This window comes from Corvus kubaryi, unplaced genomic scaffold (genome assembly GCF_017639235.1).
Source record: "Corvus kubaryi isolate FWS band 111438036 unplaced genomic scaffold, C.kubaryi_AGA036_p1.0 62753, whole genome shotgun sequence".
Classification (NCBI taxonomy): domain Eukaryota; kingdom Metazoa; phylum Chordata; class Aves; order Passeriformes; family Corvidae; genus Corvus; species Corvus kubaryi.
Genome location: NW_024581480.1, coordinates 54,649 through 70,995, shown reverse-complemented (window position 1 = coordinate 70,995; position 16,347 = coordinate 54,649). Strand labels below are relative to the sequence as shown.

General features: G+C 64.2%; 4 protein-coding genes across 5 annotated transcripts; 3 read left to right on the top strand and 1 right to left on the bottom strand.

Annotated features, from left to right (window-relative positions):
* The first annotated feature begins 6 nt into the window (after positions 1-6).
* On the top strand, positions 7-3,191 carry LOC121672536 (zona pellucida sperm-binding protein 1-like). Its single transcript, XM_042045213.1, has 10 exons — positions 7-616; positions 724-867; positions 957-1,141; positions 1,352-1,449; positions 1,595-1,722; positions 1,816-2,005; positions 2,086-2,236; positions 2,461-2,545; positions 2,628-2,749; positions 2,839-3,191. Exons 1-9 carry the CDS (start codon positions 28-30, stop codon positions 2,744-2,746), a joined length of 1,689 nt encoding a protein of 562 aa, XP_041901147.1. The 5' UTR covers positions 7-27; the 3' UTR covers positions 2,747-2,749; positions 2,839-3,191.
* Positions 3,041-7,088, bottom strand: LOC121672537 (pre-mRNA-processing factor 19). The gene is made up of 16 exons (XM_042045214.1): positions 6,894-7,088; positions 6,574-6,723; positions 6,256-6,332; positions 6,040-6,181; positions 5,880-5,953; positions 5,707-5,769; positions 5,579-5,620; positions 5,419-5,493; positions 5,219-5,294; positions 4,982-5,091; positions 4,688-4,843; positions 4,541-4,610; positions 4,194-4,279; positions 3,812-3,982; positions 3,590-3,695; positions 3,041-3,498 (listed from the first exon to the last, which is right to left on the bottom strand). The coding sequence occupies exons 1-16, from the start codon at positions 6,910-6,912 to the stop codon at positions 3,401-3,403; spliced, it is 1,515 nt and encodes a 504-aa protein (XP_041901148.1). The 5' UTR covers positions 6,913-7,088; the 3' UTR covers positions 3,041-3,400.
* A 58-nt stretch (positions 7,089-7,146) lies between these two features.
* Positions 7,147-9,351, top strand: LOC121672538 (transmembrane protein 109-like). 2 transcript variants are annotated; one of them, XM_042045215.1, is made up of 4 exons: positions 7,147-7,253; positions 8,069-8,296; positions 8,398-8,500; positions 8,585-9,351. In XM_042045215.1, the coding sequence occupies exons 1-4, from the start codon at positions 7,176-7,178 to the stop codon at positions 8,953-8,955; spliced, it is 780 nt and encodes a 259-aa protein (XP_041901149.1). In that variant the 5' UTR covers positions 7,147-7,175; the 3' UTR covers positions 8,956-9,351. The 2 variants fall into 2 exon arrangements, with proteins under 2 accessions (XP_041901149.1, XP_041901150.1); XM_042045216.1 differs by having other exon boundaries at positions 7,170-7,263.
* Positions 9,352-9,743: 392 nt separating this feature from the next.
* On the top strand, positions 9,744-16,312 carry LOC121672535 (transmembrane protein 132A-like). Its single transcript, XM_042045212.1, has 11 exons — positions 9,744-10,071; positions 10,869-11,077; positions 11,153-11,722; positions 11,799-12,154; positions 12,803-12,961; positions 13,038-13,230; positions 13,301-13,444; positions 13,517-13,719; positions 14,008-14,284; positions 14,493-14,684; positions 14,761-16,312. The coding sequence occupies exons 1-11, from the start codon at positions 9,759-9,761 to the stop codon at positions 15,835-15,837; spliced, it is 3,693 nt and encodes a 1,230-aa protein (XP_041901146.1). The 5' UTR covers positions 9,744-9,758; the 3' UTR covers positions 15,838-16,312.
* Positions 16,313-16,347: the final 35 nt, after the last annotated feature.

Below are 16,347 nucleotides of genomic sequence, written 5' to 3'. Positions count from 1 at the left end.
GGGTCAGTATCCCATAACCAGCCTGGCATGGTGCATCCTGGGGGTCAAAACCAACCAGGGATTCGTCCGGGGTCAGTATCCCATAACCAGCCCGGCATGGTGCAGCCTGGGGGTCAGAACCAACCAGGGATTCGTCCAGGGTTTGGATCCCAAAACCAGCCTGGGGGTCAAAACCAACCAGGGCAACTTCGTCCGGGGTTTGTATCCCAAAACCCTCCCAGGGGCCAAAACCAACCACGGCTTCGCCCCGGGCTTGTATCCCACAGCCAGCCTGGCTCGATCCCCACTGGTGCCCAGACTCCAGCAGGATTCCTGCGCCCAGGAGCTCAGCCCCCAAACCAGCCGGGAATTTCTCGTCCCAGTCATCACTCCAACTCCCAAACCGGGCTCCAAGGCCATGCCGGGCTGCTCCATCCCGGCCATCCCAGCCCGGCTTTTGTGCGCCCAGGACTGCCGTCCTGGCCGGGTTTGTTCAGCCCTGGACTCCAGGCTCAGCCCCAGCTGGGCCTGGGACGCCCAGGGCTGCAGCCACAGCCTGGATTGCTGCATCCTGGGATTCACTCCCAGCCCACCCTGTTGCAGTCCACTGTGCTCTTCTACCCCTCAGCCGGGGCAGGTAAGGTGGGGAGATGGGATGGAGGGATACCGGGACAATGGGAAATGGCCTCAAGGTGCTTTTCCAACCTAGATTCCATGCTGTGCCCCCTCTCTGCTTCCCTGCAGGCATGCAGCTGACACGGGAGCAGTGCCAGGTGCCGGTGGGCCGGATGGCGTGTGTGGCTCCACAGGGACGGGATGGATGCCTGCAGGCCGGATGCTGCTATGACGACATGGACCGTGCCACCCCCTGCTATTACGGGAATACCGGTAGGACACCCGGAGGCACATCCCAAAATCCCTCCCCGGTGCCGGGAGAGGGTGCTCGGGGGTGACGGAGCCTCTCCGTGGTGTCGCAGCCACTGTGCAGTGCCTGCTGGAGGGACACTTCGTCCTGGTGGTCCCGCGGGGAATGGTGGCCCCGCCATACAACCTGGACAGCGTGCGGCTGGCCAGCAGCCAGGCGGGGTGTGAGCCCCTCCACGTGTCCGAGGCCTTCGTCATGTTCCGCTTCCCGGTCACCCACTGCGGCACCACCGTCCAGGTAGGGTGGGAAAACCCCAGGCACAGCCCAAGGTGGGCATGGTGGGGTCCCTTCAGGATAGAAGTGGCCCCCAGGATGCTCCCAGTCCCGCATTTCCCCCTCCAAAACTTCAGGATAAAGAGCTCACCCACAAGCTGCCTCCTGCCTCAGATCCTGATCCATGTATCTCTCAGGATGTTTCCCTTTCTCGTTCCCATGTTCCCCGCACAGGTGATCGAGGACAGGCTGATCTATGAGAACCAGCTGATCTCCACCATCGACATCCAGGGATCCCCCCGCGGCTCCATCACCCGGGACAGCGTCTACATGTAAGTGAAAATCCAGGCAGAGAGCCCGGAGTCCCCCTTGGATTCACCCACTCCTCGCTCCTGCCACGTCCTTGGTGGTGTCTCCACAATTTGGGCTGAGGGAGGATTTGGGAGTCTCCCACTTTTCTCTCCCTCTTTTCCCCAGTCTCCGAGCTCGGTGCATCTACAACGCCAGTGACCTCCTTCCCTTGGGAGTGGAGGTGGCCGTGCCCCCCACGGCCGCCCCCCTGGCCATGCCAGGCCCGCTGGGGCTCCAGCTGCGGATCGCCACCGGTCAGTGCTCCCCATCCCACTCCCCATCCCACTCCCCATCCCACTCCCCATCCCACTCCCCATCCCGCTCAACCCCTCCCAACATTCCCGCAGATGAATCCTACAGCTCCTACCACCCTGTGGGCGACTTCCCCCTGGTGAGGGTGCTCCGGGACCCCATTTACGTGGAAGTCCGGCTGCTCCAGAAGACGGATCCCAATCTGGTGCTGGTGCTGCACCACTGCTGGGCCTCCCCCGGCTCCCACGCCACATCCCAGCCCCAGTGGCCCATCCTGGTAGAGGGGTGAGTGGAAAAGGATGGGAAGATGGAACTGGGGGGGGGAATATCACTGTGCTGACACAGTGTCCTCATTTCCTGCCCAGGTGTCCCTTCCAAGGGGACAACTACAGGACGCGGCTGATTCCAGTGGGTCCGGCCTCTCCAGAGCTGCCCTTCCCGAGCCACTACCAGCGCTTTGTCATCTCCACCTTTGCCTTCGTGGAGACCTCCGGCATGGCTGTGCTGGAGGGGGAGGTGAGGGGGATCCCCCTAAATCCCTCATTGTTGGGAATCCCTCAGTGTTGGGAATCTCCCATCCCAACACCTACCCCTGCTCCCAGGGTGACACCCTTTTGAGAAGCTCACGCTGCTTTTGGGAGTACCTCAAGGTTTGGGGGCGCTTTGTGGGGGTCCCTTGAGGCTTGTGGGGACCCTTTTTGGGGATCCCCAGGTGACGCTGGCATTCCCGTGGCTCCCAGGTGTACATCTCCTGCAGCGCTTCCGTGTGCCACCTAGCCCAGCCAGAGCCCTGCCGGCCCTCCTGCCAGCTGGGAGTGCCCTCACGTGAGTCTGGGAGCCTCCAGGGGTTTGGGGGGGGATCTCTGCGTATCCCCCTCTTCCCAAGCCAACCTGCTGCTCCCCACAGGAGCACGGAGGTCTCTGGGGGACAGGAGCACAGGTGACGGCGTGGGGACAGTCACATCCCAGGGATGCGTCATCTTTCCCAACGTTCCCAAGGGAGGGGGAACTCAGCAGAGAGGCTGAGGGGTCAGTGCCTTCTGTTCCCTAAAAACCCCTTCATCCCAAAACCCCCTTCATCCCCTGAAGTTATCTCCTCCTCCTCTTCTTCCTGACAGCTCCTGCCTCTACCCAGATGCCGCTATCTCTGGGAAAGCTAGAAAAATAAACCAGTGCACAGCACGGCTCTAAGGGTGGTTTGTCCTTAGGAGGGGGGAAAAAGGGTCCCTCATCCCCATTCCCCACCTGGAAGCAGCCACAGCCTCCCAAATCCCACCCTGCTACACCCCAGCCCTTCACAGGAGCCTCTTCCAGGTGGGATGACAGGGAATAATTCTTTATTTCCATACTGAAACTAAGTAACTCCTTACAAAACCTGCACAGTGCTCCCTTCCCTCCCTCCTTCCACACATCCTGGCCTCAAACTTCCACCAGCACCGGGATTGGGGTTTTTTTGTCAAACCAGTTACAAGCACAAAACAATCTAAAGGCGGAAAACACACAGAATTGGGGAAAAAAACTAAACAATAAACTCATGGAGCCACGGGGAAGGCGATGTCCGACTTCCCCTGTGCCAACAGCTACAACAGAGGGGCTTAATCCCACTTGGATAATCCCACACGGATATTCCCACCCACCTCCCACCCCGAATCCCAAAAAATGCCAGCCCCACTTCCAGGGCTACAGGCTGTAGAACTTGAGGCTCCGATCCATGCCTGTGGAAGCGATGAACTTGGCGTGGTGGCCAAAGGCCACTCCCGTGGTCAGGCCGCTGTGCTCTGGGGACAGGAAACAATCCACAGTCACAATTCCGAGTGGATTTGTCCCATTCCCACCCCGGCCACTTCCATGATTCCCACAACCCCTCACCTGTGAAGTGGAGGATCTCCGTCCACTGCTTGCAGATGTAGATCTGGACATCGGTCCCGCCCAGCGCCAGGTAGGTCCCGCTCTGGTCGAAAATCAGGGATTTCACCTGCGGAAAGGAAGCACAACGAGGCATTGGGAAAGCTCCAAACAGCCTTTTTTTGGGATGCCACAACCCCTGGAGCAGAGAGGCCATGGAGGGAGGGAAAAAGGGACATCGCACACCTCGAAGTTGTTATCCAGCTGCAACGTCTTGAAGTTCTTGAGCTTCCTCAAATCCCAGAGCTTGACCGAGGAGTCGTCGGCTGCCGTGGCCAGGTAGTATCCGTTCTCGGAAAAGGCGATGCTGGTGATGGGGCCCGAGTGTCCCGGGAAGTTGGCCACGTTGGTGCGTTCCTGGGGATAAGGTGGTCAGAGGGAATTGCGGCACTGGAATGCGCCATCGTTCCCAACTGACCTGCGTGGTCACGGTGCCACCAGCGGCTGCTCTGGAGCTGGAAGCTTGGGATTTTTGGAGAAAACTTCCAAAAATGCTCCTCAAAGTCCCGCTCCTTGGGACTGATCCCCAAACCACCCTCTGTTCCCGCACATTCCCATTAGCCCTCACCTTCAGATCCCAGATCTTGATTTGGGAATCCATTGTTCCCGTCCCAAAAATGAGCCCATCTGGGTGGAACTGGGCACAGGTGAGAGCTGCGGAGACAGCGGGAGACTCAGAGGCTTGGGAAGACTGGGAGGGCTGGGAAGACCCTCCAAAAGGGCTGGGGGAGATTTGGAAGGCTGGGAAGGCTCAAGAGGGTTGATGAGGTTGGAAGAGTTGGGGAGATTGGAAGGGTTGGGAAGACTCAGGAAGGTTGGGAAGGCTACCCAGACACCCCCCCCCCAAAAGGAGTTCCCATGAACTCCAGGAGCCAAGGGATCCCCAGGATGGGGATAATCAACTCCAGGCCTTACCACATCCAGAGCTCTCATCCGTCACCTTGGTGAGGACGCGGCCTGTCTGGATATCCGAGAAAGCCCAGTACTGGGAGAGAGAAAGCGTGTTGGATACAGAAGGGCTGGGAAGCAGAGGTGGGATCGGTGGGACGGGGAGGGATTCACCTGGTCATCCGAGGAGCTGAGCAGGTAATCACCCGTGGCGTGGAGGCTGAGCCCGGTCACGGAGCCCTCGTGGGCACGGACCACCTGGACACAGGAGGCGTTGGGAACGGACCAGATCCGGATCGTGGCGTCGGGAGAAGCCGAGAACACCAAGTCCTACAGCAGGACAACACGGGAAGGTTCACACGGGAAGAATTCAGCTCTCCCAGAGCTCCCGATGGGAGATTCCACCAAAGAATGATGCCGATATCCAAATTTGAGGCATCTTGGAAGTGAGGGAAGAGCCGGGCACACCTGGGATGGGTGGAAGACGACGCTGGTGACCTTCTTGGTGTGGCCCTTGAGCGTGGCCAGGATCTGCTCCGAGCTCTTGTCGAACACGATGACGTTTTTGTCGGCCCCACCTGGAAAACCGAGAGGGAAGCGCTGGGATGGGAGTGTGGGGCCAACCCACAAATCCCCTTCAAATTCCTGGTAACAAGGGAAGGACACCCACTCCCAGGTGGGAAATCCCCAGGAAAGGTCCCTTACCAGTGAGGATCTTGTTGGTGTCGGAAGGACACAGATCCAAGGCAAGGATTCCTGGGATGCTGGCACTGTGCAGCCCCTGTGTGAGGGAGGAGCCCGCCACGTTAACGCCACCGGCTGGAAAACGCTCCCAGAGGGAATCGAGAAGGGATTCCCAGCTCCATGGGAAAAGTTTTCCAGTCCTTTCCCATCCAGGCACTCACCACGTGTGAGGCCACCTGCCGGTACTTGCTGAGTTCCTCCGGCTTCACCAGCTCCTCCGGGACCGTCTTGCCCCTCTGGAAAAAACAGGGATAAATGTCAGCCTTTGCTGGAGCATAGCACATCCCAGCTCCCATGGAATCCTTGGAGAAGGGCACTCACCTTCTTACGCTCCGTGGTCAGCACCGTCGCCTTGTCTTGGAGCTGGAAAACAAGCAGAGGGTGGGCACAGACCGGGAATTCTGCCAAGGGAAGGTGGCAAGAGGGACACATGGAAGATCCCCCCTTACCTTCTGGATGATCTCCGGGGTCATTCCTGCCAGCTCTCCCAGATCCATGGCCTCGCCAGCGCCCTGTGAGGTATGGAGAGACAGGGAATGCGGAGAGGGAATTGGGGCGCAACAAGTGGGAAAAGGGTTGGGAAGGAGCAGGCCAAAGGCCGGGATGGGGAGCAGGGACTCACGGCCACGTTGGGCTGCGCCGATGGCACCGCCTGGGGCACGATGAGCCCGGCCTGAGGCTTCAGCGTGGCCAGAGCTGCAAGGACACAACAAGTTTAAGGGGAAACCGGGATAAAGCACTTCCCAGCGCCCCTTCCCGGGACTGCCACACATCCCTGTCACCTTCTCTGGCGGCAGTGACCTCCTTGGTGAGGCGGGCGATGACCCTGCAGGCGGCATCGTGCTGGTACAGGGCGTGGGACAGCTCCTGGCGCGTGGTCTGCAGCTGCTGCCGCAGCGTGAAGCTGTGCAGCATCACGGCATCCTGCCGGGAAGCACCGGAGTCAGCCGGGGAACGCCGGGAGCCCAGCCCCGCGCCACGCCCCCCCCGGCACTCACCCACTCGTCCTGCAGGGCTTTCAGGATGGCCGGGATGCTGGTGGCCGAGGGGGGTTTGGGGCGGATCGGGTGCGCGACTGGAAGAAGGGCGGGCACATCATCCATGGCCTCCATATCCCTCTGGATCCCCGCGCTCCCACCCCCTGCCTTTATCCCTCCCTTTCCCAACCTCCACAGCGGAGTTCGGCATCTCACGGCCACCCTCAGCAAACCCCAAAACACCTCGGGCGCCGCCACTCCCGATCCCGGAGCCGCTTCCTCCGGGAGTGCCGCTGCTCCCGGGAGCACCGTTCCCCCTCCCCATCCCGGCCCCGGCACCTTTGATGTCGATGAGCTGCTCCTCGGACAGGGGCTGGTTGTTCACGGGGTCGGTGCCGTTCTCCGCGATGTACTTCTCGATCAGCCGCCGCTCGTACACGTGGTTGGACACCGGCGACACGCACGGGTGCTCCGGGACCTCGTTGGAAACTGCGGGGTAAAACGGAGGGATGGGATGGGACGGGAGCGGGGCTTCGGGAACGCCCTGCCCGGTGATCCCCCGGTGACCCCGGCTGTCTCCGCCCCGCAGACCGGGGTCCCCCATTCATTAACGACCCCGGCCCCCCCCCCTACCGCGGCCGCTCTCTCTCCGCACTCACTGGAGCAGATGAGCGCCATGGCGGAGGCCAGGCGGTCGCGGCGCTCCGGTTACGGCCCCGCTGCCCTTCCGAGGCTGTTTCCGGTTCTCCTTTCCGGTCCGGGGTCCCGGTTCCGGTTCCGGTTGGCGCGCGCGGCCCCCCCCCCGCGCCGCTCCCGAGCGCTCACGCGGGCGCCGCCGCCGGAACCGGAAGCGCTCCCGTCATCCCCCGCGCTCCCCCCGCCGGCGGGAACGGCGCCTCCCGGCGTGCACCGCGCGCCGCCGCCCGCCTCCGGGTGTTGCCATGGTGACCGCGTTCCCGGCATGCACCGCGGCGGCCCCGGGGACTACAGCTCCCGGCGTGCCCCGCGGCGGAGCGGAGGGAAGCCCCGGTGAGGGGGGGTCGGGGGGGACCCCGGGGTGGGGGGTGGAATTCGGGGAAAATCGGGGGGAAATCGGGGAAAATCAGGGGGAAATGGAGAGAAAAATGGGCGGGGGTGGTCCAGGGGGGGGATAGGCGGGGTGAGGGAGCCGCGGTGGGGGCTCCGGGGGGAGTCGGGGGGATCCTGAGGGGTTGGGGAGGGACTGTGGGAGGTGGGTACAGGGGGGACTTGGGGGGATTCTGAGGGGATCAAGGGGATCCTGGAGACCGGGGAGATGTGGGTGGGGTGCGAACAGAGGGATTTGGGGATCCAGGAGGGGTTTGAAGGATCATGGGGCGATTGTGGGGGAATTGTGGGGATCGTGAAGGGTGGAGAGCCCTGAGGGGGGGCGGGCACAGGGGGGATCAGGCGTTTCATGGGGATGGGGGGAACTGGGAGGGGCTGGGCACAGAGGGGTTGGGGGGATCCCCAGAGGGGACTGGGGAAGAGTGGGGAGCTCGGGGGCTCTCGGGGGTGGCAGTGGTGGCTGTGTCCCATCCCAGAGCACCCCGCTCCCTCCTTTGGGAAGGGGTGCCCCCCCTTCCCAGCCAGGCCCAGTGCCCTTGGCCATGTCCCCGCTGGCTCTTGTCTATCCCAAAAATAGCCGGGACACCCAGGCCTGTGCTGAGGGGAGGGGGGGGGGGGGCGGGGTGGAACTTGGCTGTGGGGCCTCTGCCCTCCCCTCCCGCTGGGGGGACCCCAAAACCAGCAAGCGGACCCCAAAACCAGCAGGGTTTCCGCCTCCCAGCACCCCCAGCTCTCCTTCTCCCCACAGATCCCAGGACCCAGGATGGGGAGTGCCATGGGGCACCAGGCCCTGCTGGCCCTGCTACTGTGGATCCCGTTCCTCATGGCATCAGCGGGGGACGGAGGCAAGGATGGCCAGGAGGGGGTCCGGGGACACGCCGCCACCTCCGATGACCTGCTGCTCCGGCTGGGAAGATCTGCTTGGGACACCCTGGAAAACTGGGTGGGACCCCAGCCCCTGCGGATGGTGGCAGAGGTGGGATCCCGATTCCCAAACCTTCCCTGGAGTTCCTTGTGCAGGGACATGGGGCTCTACGCCCTCTTTTTCCACTCCCTTATCCCCATCTTTCCCCGCAGAGCCTCTCCGCTGTCCTCTGGATCGTTTCCTCCGGGATCTCGGTGGCCCTGACCATGCTCTGTGGGATCCTGGGGGATCTCCTGGCTGCTTTCAGCATCAATGGTGAGTGGGATTCACCCCATGGGACAGCTCCCACCCCCATTCCCGGTTCCACTGCCACCACTGACTCCCAGATCCCATTCCCAGGCCACCAGCTGGTCCGAACAGCGGCGCTGGCTCCCGGAGAAGTACAGAGGGTGCTCCTGTGGGCAGTGGCCGCCCTGGTGGGATCCTGGGTGCTATCGCAGCTCCGAGGACTGCTGCTCCCGCTGCTCCGCGGGGTGAAGGTTTTCCTTTTCCTCGCAGCCTTCCTGCACGTGGCCACTTCCCAGGAGAGCCCCACAGCGCAGGCGGGAATGCTGCTGGGCCTGTGGGTGCTCTATGCTCTGCTGGGCAGCCTGGTGGCATCCCCGGATCCCAGCTCCCGGCTGGATGCGGCCGTGCGGAGCCTGGAGTGGAAGGTGGAGGAGCTGCGGCGGCGCCAGAAATTCGGGGGGCCCCGGAACCAAGAGGATTGAGCCCCCCTAAAGCTCTCCCAAAGCTTGGCTCTGTTATCCCAAGCATCCCAAGCATGTGTCCCCCCGCACCCCCTCCTCTGCTTCCCAGTTCTCCCAGGGGTCCTGGGAGCCCCCAGTCCCTCTGGGAGCACCCCAAAATCGGGGGCTGTGCCTCACCACAAGTGCCTTCACCCCCAAAGCCCCCACGAGCCTCAAATCCGGGAGAGGAGCTCCCATGTTCCCTGCTCGCCAGGAATGTTGTCCCAGCCCAGCTGGCTCGGGGTGCAGAGGGGATCCCATTCCCCATCCCAGGGCCTCTGCTCGTTTTAGGGTCCCCCCACTGTCAGGTTTTGGGTTTTAAGCTGCTTTTTAAACGGTTTTGATAACGTGGTTTGGAATAAAGACGGATTTATCCGGCCCAGCCCCACTGCTTTCCCATGGGAAGGGGGTCAGGCTCAGAGCTGGCCCCCTCAGTCCATCTGGGGGTGGGAAAGGAGGAGGAGGAAGAGGAGGAGAAGGAGGGTGGTTTATCCATGCCAGGATCCCACTGGCCTCTAGCTGTTCCTGCTGTGCTTCCTGCTCCCTCCATGCCCCTGGCCATGGATGTCCTTATCCTTCCCATGTCCCCAGTATCCCTGGTGGAACAGGGGGAAGAATTCCTATCCTCCTGCCCTGCTCCGGGGGTCTCTGTGTGGCCTGGGGTGTCCGGTGCTGGGTGGGGATGGGAATGGGGTGAGGAGCAGGGATAGGGATGGGGATGGGGAGTGGGATGGGGAATGGTGTGAGGATGAGGATGGGGAGGAGGGATGGGGCTAGAAAGGCGGATGAGGATGGGGCTGGGGACCAGGGCTGCGAATGGGGAGCGGGGTGGGATGTGCCTCGGGCTGTGGAGCAGGAGCCGGAGCGCCGGGCACGGCCGGGCTTTAGGACCCGGCGGGACGAGGCGGCGCCGGTGCCGGTCCCGCCCCGGCCCCATTGTCTGGGCGCGGGGGCGGAGGGACGGGAGGCACCGGCGGAGCGACGGGAGGCACCGGCGGCACCGGCACCGGCGGCACCGGCGGACGGACCGAGCCCCCCCGGCCATGGCTCCGGCGCCCCGGCTGGCGCTGCTGGCCGCCGCCCTGCTCTGCCCCCTGGGTAAGTGGGAATGACACCGGGAATAGCATCGGGAACGGCGCCGGGCACCGGGAACGGCACCGGCACCGGCCCCGCTCCGCAACCCCCCCCGCCGTCCTGCTGGGATCCGTTCCCGCGCGGTCCCGCGACCCGGCTCGATTCTCCGCTTTCCCCGCGTTCGGGGTCCTCCCCCCCCGCGGCGTTCTCCCCCCCCCCGGGTCCCCGGGGGGGGGGCCCCCCCCACCCCCCCCCCCCCCCCCCCTTCTCCTTCCCCGCGTTCCCCGGAATCCGCGCCCCCTCCACCGCCTGGGATCCTGAGGGGGTCACCCGGGGAACGTGGGATCCGCTGGGATCTCGAGGGGGGAGTCTCCCCGCAATCCCCACGGGAACCCGCCGCCCGAGGGACTCCCGTTCCCCCCGGATCCCGAGATCTGCCTCGCCTCTCCCCGCACACCTGATCGCCCAGGTGGGATCAGTTCCCGGCCGTGAGGAAGCGCTGCCCGGGCATCCGGGTGGGATCTGCTCCCGGTGATGAGGGATCCCTTTGATCTGGGCACCACGAGCCTGGATCCCACCCTGCAGGACGCGGTTCCAACCCTCTCCCCATATTCCCGCAGGGAACAGCCAGGGCTGGGAGAACTTAGTGGCCCCCCCAGTCCTGACACAGGGATGGGGTGACCTCAGAATGGGGTGGCCCAGGAAAGGGGGTCACCCTGTGTGGTGCCACAAAGGCGGGCACAAAGACCCCCACTTGCCACCCCAGCGCACCCCCTTCCCGCTGTGTCCCTGTGGGATGTGGCACATCCTTGTCCTTGCAGTGAGGGGTGACGGGGACCCCCCGGATCCCGTGTTCCTGCCGGTGGAGCTGGAGGTCCTTGGGGTGCCCGAGTCCTACCGGCTGCAGAGGGTGGATCAGGATGTGGCCCCCAACTCTTCCCTGCACACCCGCTCCGAGACATTCCTGCTGCTCCGTGCCGGATCCCAGCCCCTGGTCCAGGCCACCTACCCCCCGTTCAGCACTCGCCAGGTAACCGGGACCCCTGTGACCCCTGGGCCACCCCAGGGTGTCCCAGGCCCCGCCACCATCCCGGTGTCCTTGCAGGAGGTGCCCATGGAGAGCGCCCCTGGCTCGGCAGCCTGGGCCATCCGTGCCGTGTCCCTGGAGAGCTCCGTGTCCCCCACCGAGCCCGTGGCCCGCGTCCTCTTCCATCTGCAGGGGCCTGACTGGATGCCCGGGAAGCGGGATCACACCGGGGTCTGGGATCATCCCAAGGACTGGGATCACCCTGAGGTCCGGGACCACCCTGGGGGCCAGGGTCACCCCAGGGACTGGGATCATCCCAGGGAGCAGGACCACCCTGGGGTCCGTGATCACCCCAGGAACTGGGATCACCCTGGGGATCATGACCACCCCAGGGACCAGGACCACCCTGAGCAGCGGGACCACCATGGAGTCCAGGATCACTCCAAAGACCGGCACCACCCTGGTATCCACAATCACCCCAAGAACTGGGACCACCCCAAGGACCGGCACCACCCTGTGCAGCAATACCACCCTGAGAACTGGGATGCCCCAATGGATTGGGATCACTCCAGAGCTCGGGATCTCCCCTGCGTCACCCTCCATGCCCACCAGCGCGGGCGGGTGGCCCGGGGGACGTGTCACCTGCAGGTCAGTGCCACCCTGGGGACCTTGGGGACCCACAGCTCCCCCCCACCCTAATCCTGGGATCCCCTCTCTCCTCCAGGCCCCGCTGGGCGTGTGCGTAGTGGAGCTGGAGATTCCTCCACGCTGGTTCTCCCCTGGATCTCTCCATTCCCACCGGAGCCACCGGCGAGATTCCGACTCCATGGAGCCTCCGGAGCGCCCGGAACCGGCTGAGCTGCGCTACAGTGTGGGGGAGTGCGGGGACCGGGAGCGGGAGGCTCCCAGATTCCTGGGAATGCTGGAGCTGCGGCTGGGAGAGCCGGAGCGGCAGCAGGAGGTGCGGCTGGACGAGAAGGTGCTGCTGCGTGTCCCCAGTGTCCCCCTGCGGCCCGGGCAGCGCTTCACAGCCACCATTGCCCTGCGCCACAACTTCACCGCCGACAGCCTGACCCTGCGGTGAGAGCGGGGACAATGGGGACACCGGGACAGTGTGGGAACCTGTGTGACATTGTGTGGCAGTGTGTGGCATGGTGTGACTGTGAGTGACACTGTGTGGCAGTCTGTGACATTGTGTGGCAGTGTGTGGCTGTGAGTGACACTGTGTGGCAGTCTGTGACATTGTGTGACACTGCGTGGCTGTGTGTGACACTGCGTGGCTGTGTGTGACACTGCGTGGCTGTGAGGGACACTGTGTGACTGTAAGTGACACTGTGTGGCAGTGTGTGACATTGTGTGGCAGTATGTGACACTATGTGACAACATTTGGCACCATGTGACACTGAGCGATATTGTGTGACAGCATCTGACAGTGTGTAACGCCATCAGACCCTGTGTGGCATTTTGTGACACTGTGTGACACTATTTGGCACCATCTCACAGTATCAGACACTGTGTGACACTGTGTGACTGTGAGTGACACTGTGTGACACCATCTGACAGGATCTGACACTGTGTGACACTGTGTGACTGTGAGTGACACTGTGTGACACCATCTGACAGGATCTGACACCGTGTGACACTGTGTGACATTTTGGGGCACTGTGTGACACCATCTGACACTGTGTGACACTGAGTGACACCGTGGGACACCGTGTGTCCCCACAGGATCAAGGCCAAGAAGGGCCTGCAGGTGGTCTCCGTGCGCCCCGCAATTCCCAGCGCCTGGAGCGCGCACCTGGAGCGTTCCCGTGGTCCCAAGCACTCCACGGCCGTGGTGATGTGCCGGCGGCTCGGGGACATGCCTGCCATCCCTGACAGCTCCAGGTAGGGAATATCCCAGTGCTCCCATCCCAGCGGGAATTGCGGGTTGCTCCACCCTGATCCCGGTGCGCTGCCGCAGGGTGTCTGAGCCGGCTGCGTTCCTGCACCTGGATGTGGCTGTGGAAAACGGAACAGGAGGGCTGGCGCCAGCGCGGCCCCTCACGTGGCAGGTGGAGTATCCTGGCCAGGATCCTGAGGCGCAGAAGGACAAACTGGTCTGGGAAATCCAGGTGTCGGAGCGGGACATCCGCGCCCTCGTCCCGCTGGTGCAGGTGGGTGCCCCCATCCCGTTCTGGCCCTCCATCCCGTGGGAAGCGCCTGCTCATCCCGCCGTGCTTCCAGGAGCTGGAGATCCTGAACACGGCGCCGCTGACCGGGATCCCCCGCGTTATCCCGGTGAAATTGGTGGCTGTGGAAGCAGGGGGTGGAGTGTCCGAGCTCACGGATCCCGTGGGATGCGAATCCGCTGACAAGCAGGTGCTGCAGGTGAGTCCTGCTGTCCCCTCGTTATCCTGCCTCACCTGGGAGATTCCTATGGAATTCTATGTGCCCTTGCAGGTGTCGGATTCCTGCGACCTGGTGTTCGTGGGGGGCAAGGAGAGCCGGGGGGCGCGGGGGGCCCGCGTGGATTTCTGGGCGCGCCGGCTGCGGGCGGAGCTGAGCTTCTCCGTTTGGGCTCCGCTGCTCCCGCTCCGTGTCCAGCTGGGAGATCCCGTCCTGGAGCAGCTCCGCGGCTGGAGACTGCCTGGGGGGCCTGACAGGTGAGGCCTGCGGAATGGGATGGTGGGAAAAAGGGGAGACAGGAATGGGGCGGAGAGCTGACATGTGGGGATGCATCGCTGAGTCCCCATGTACTCCTGTGTCCCGGGATTCCCATCACCTTTTCCTGGAATCCCTGTCACCCTGTGCTATGATCTTCTGCCCTGGGATCCCTGTTCCCCTGTCCTGAGACTCCTGTCACCCTGTCCTACAATCTCTGTTCCCCTGTCCCTTGGTGACACTTGTCACCCCATCCTGGGACTCTTGTCACCCTGTCCCGCTGTTCCCAGTGGCACGGTGGAGTCCGAGGACCCCGCAGAGGAGCCGGAGCGGCGGGCGCGGGGCTGCCGGCCCCAGTTCCAGCGCACGGGGCTCCGTGTCCTGGCACACTTTGTGGCCCACCCTCTGGATGGTGGCCGTCACCTGTCCTACCTGCCTGGCCCCGAGTGGCTCCTGGATGTCACCCACCTGGTGGCCACCCGGACCCGTGTCCAGGACCCGCGCGTGGCCTCGCTGGAAGAGGGGGCCGTGGTGGTGGGCCGGGAGCCCGGAGTAACCTCTGTGGAGGTAAAGGGGGTTGTTTGTGGGAATTTGGGGAGTCCTGGGGGGATCTGGTGGTGTGGAAAGGTTGCAGGGATGGAGTTGGGGGGCTGGGAATGATCCCAGAGGGAGCTGGGCAGGATACAGAGGGGGAGGGAACTGAGGGGCTGGGACAGGATGGGAAGGGGACACAGTGGCCGTGAGGAAGGTTGGGGGACTCACAAGGTGCTTCCAGGTGCGCTCCCCGCTCTCCGACGCCATCCTGGGGGAGCAGACGCTGGTGGTGTCCGAGGAGAAGGTGACGGTGACAGAGCTCCGCGCCCAGGTGGTGGCCGGGCTCTCCTTATCCCTACGGACACAGCTGGATCATCCTGGCATGGTCACCGCCACCGTCCTGGGGACGCCCACCCTGCAGGTCCTGAAGCAGGTGAGACGGGTGAGGGATCCCCCCGGTGTCCCTGGTGTCCCCCAAACCTCTGCCATCCCGCTTGTCATCCCGCCAGGAAGCCACGCTGTCCGTCTGGCTGTCCTTCTCCGACCGCACGCTGGCCCCGCTGGAGCTCTACGGGTGGCACGACGTGGCCTTGACCGTGACGTCCCTCGACCGCGCCATCGCCACTGTCAGGGGGTCCCCTGGGGTCCCCGCTGCCCACCCCTGGGTGGTGGCCGAGGGACCGGGCCGGGGGGCCCTGCTCCAGCTCAGCCTGCACCCCCCGGATCTGTGCCGGCGTGGCCGCCACCGCGCGGCCGCCCTGGCCACCGGCACCGCCTGGCTCGAGGTGGGGGTCCCCTCTCCCGGGAGCCCCCGGCCCTTCCCGCGGGCTGAGGGCGCCATGTCCGGGGAAGCAGTGACCGTGGGACAGAGGGACCCCGCGGGCGTGGGGCCGGCGGCCACCAAGCTCCAGGGGTCTTCCTCGGAGGAAGACGAGGAGGAAGGCTATGGACGCAACCGCGCCGGCATGGAAGAGGAGGAGGAGGAGGAGGAGATGGTGAAGGCTCCGGAGCGGGTGACCGACCTGGAAATCGGGATGTATGTGCTCCTGGGAGTCTTCTGCCTCGCCATTTTCATCTTCCTCGTCAACTGCATCTTCTTCGTGCTCCGCTACCAGCAGAAGGAGCTGCCCGAGCCGGGTGGGGCCCCCTCGGCCCCACAACCCCACAACTGGGTCTGGCTGGGCACTGACCAGGAAGAGCTGAGCCGGCAGCTGGATCGGCAGCAGATGGATCGGCAGCAGCTGGATCGCCGGCAGCCAGAACCCCTGGCACCCCCGGGCCCCTCCTGCGGCTGCGGGAGTCCCCCGGGCTCCGGCGAGGACGGGGCTCCCCCCGGCTCCCCGGCTCCCGGAGCGCCGCCGCCCCGCAAGGAGGGATCGGCTCCGGGCGGCGGCCGCAGGAAGCGGGTGGAGTTTGTCACCTTCGGTCCCCCCCGCGTCCCCGAGGAGCCTCCCCCGGCCGCCCCCCACGTCCAGTCCATCCTGGTGGCCAGCGAGGACGACATCCGCTGGGTGTGCGAGGACATGGGGCTGCGGGATCCCGAGGAGCTCCGGAGCTACATGGAGAGGATCCGCGGCAGCTCCTGACCCCAAGGGGGCGACTCCCGGACCCCCCCCCAATTCCCGGGCAAACCAGTAAGGGCCCGACCTCCTCCCCGTGCCGCGCTGGGGGGACACCGACCCCCCCTTCCCAGCGGGATGTGCCGGGGACCACTGGTGGCCTCCTGGGACCGCCCCGAGGCGCCCACAGAAGGTGAGGGGGAGGGGGGGTCTCCCAGCCCCGTCCTTGCGGGATCCCGGCGGCACCGGGGAGGAATTTGGGATGCTCTTACTGCTTTGGGTCTCATTGCGACATGGTGTTCATAGTGGTGATGATGATGGTGGTGATGATTCCTGTGGTCTGATCCCGGGGAGGATCCCGTATCCCCCCCACCTTCACCCCGGCCACCCATCCGTTTTGTACACATTTTTTTACCGGGAACGCCCGGGAAGGGGCTGCCAGGGACTGGTATTTATGGAAAATTTTTAATTCTGACGTTGTTACAAAAATAAAGTATTTAAAAAAAAAAAATTGGCAGTCCCCGGCCCCCCCCCCCC

Bases quoted from the DNA above. Each gene is read 5' to 3' on its own strand.
- LOC121672536 (XM_042045213.1), top strand. From the start codon at position 28: ATGGTGCATCCTGGGGGTCAAAACCAACCAGGGATTCGTCCGGGGTCA. The intron at 2,006-2,085 runs GTGAGTGGAAAA...TTTCCTGCCCAG, and splicing joins TGGCCCATCCTGGTAGAGGG to GTGTCCCTTCCAAGGGGACA. The intron at 2,237-2,460 runs GTGAGGGGGATC...CGTGGCTCCCAG, and splicing joins TGGCTGTGCTGGAGGGGGAG to GTGTACATCTCCTGCAGCGC.
- LOC121672537 (XM_042045214.1), bottom strand. The intron at 5,295-5,418 runs GTGAGTGCCTGG...TCCCTCACACAG, and splicing joins GGCAGGTGGCCTCACACGTG to GGGCTGCACAGTGCCAGCAT. The intron at 4,844-4,981 runs GTGTGCCCGGCT...GTCCTGCTGTAG, and splicing joins TCGTCTTCCACCCATCCCAG to GACTTGGTGTTCTCGGCTTC.
- LOC121672538 (XM_042045215.1), top strand. From the start codon at position 7,176: ATGGTGACCGCGTTCCCGGCATGCACCGCGGCGGCCCCGGGGACTACA. The intron at 8,297-8,397 runs GTGGGATCCCGA...CTTTCCCCGCAG, and splicing joins CCCTGCGGATGGTGGCAGAG to AGCCTCTCCGCTGTCCTCTG. The intron at 8,501-8,584 runs GTGAGTGGGATT...TCCCATTCCCAG, and splicing joins GGCTGCTTTCAGCATCAATG to GCCACCAGCTGGTCCGAACA.
- LOC121672535 (XM_042045212.1), top strand. From the start codon at position 9,759: ATGAGGATGGGGCTGGGGACCAGGGCTGCGAATGGGGAGCGGGGTGGG. The intron at 10,072-10,868 runs GTAAGTGGGAAT...TTGTCCTTGCAG, and splicing joins CGCCCTGCTCTGCCCCCTGG to TGAGGGGTGACGGGGACCCC. The intron at 14,285-14,492 runs GTAAAGGGGGTT...AGGTGCTTCCAG, and splicing joins CCGGAGTAACCTCTGTGGAG to GTGCGCTCCCCGCTCTCCGA.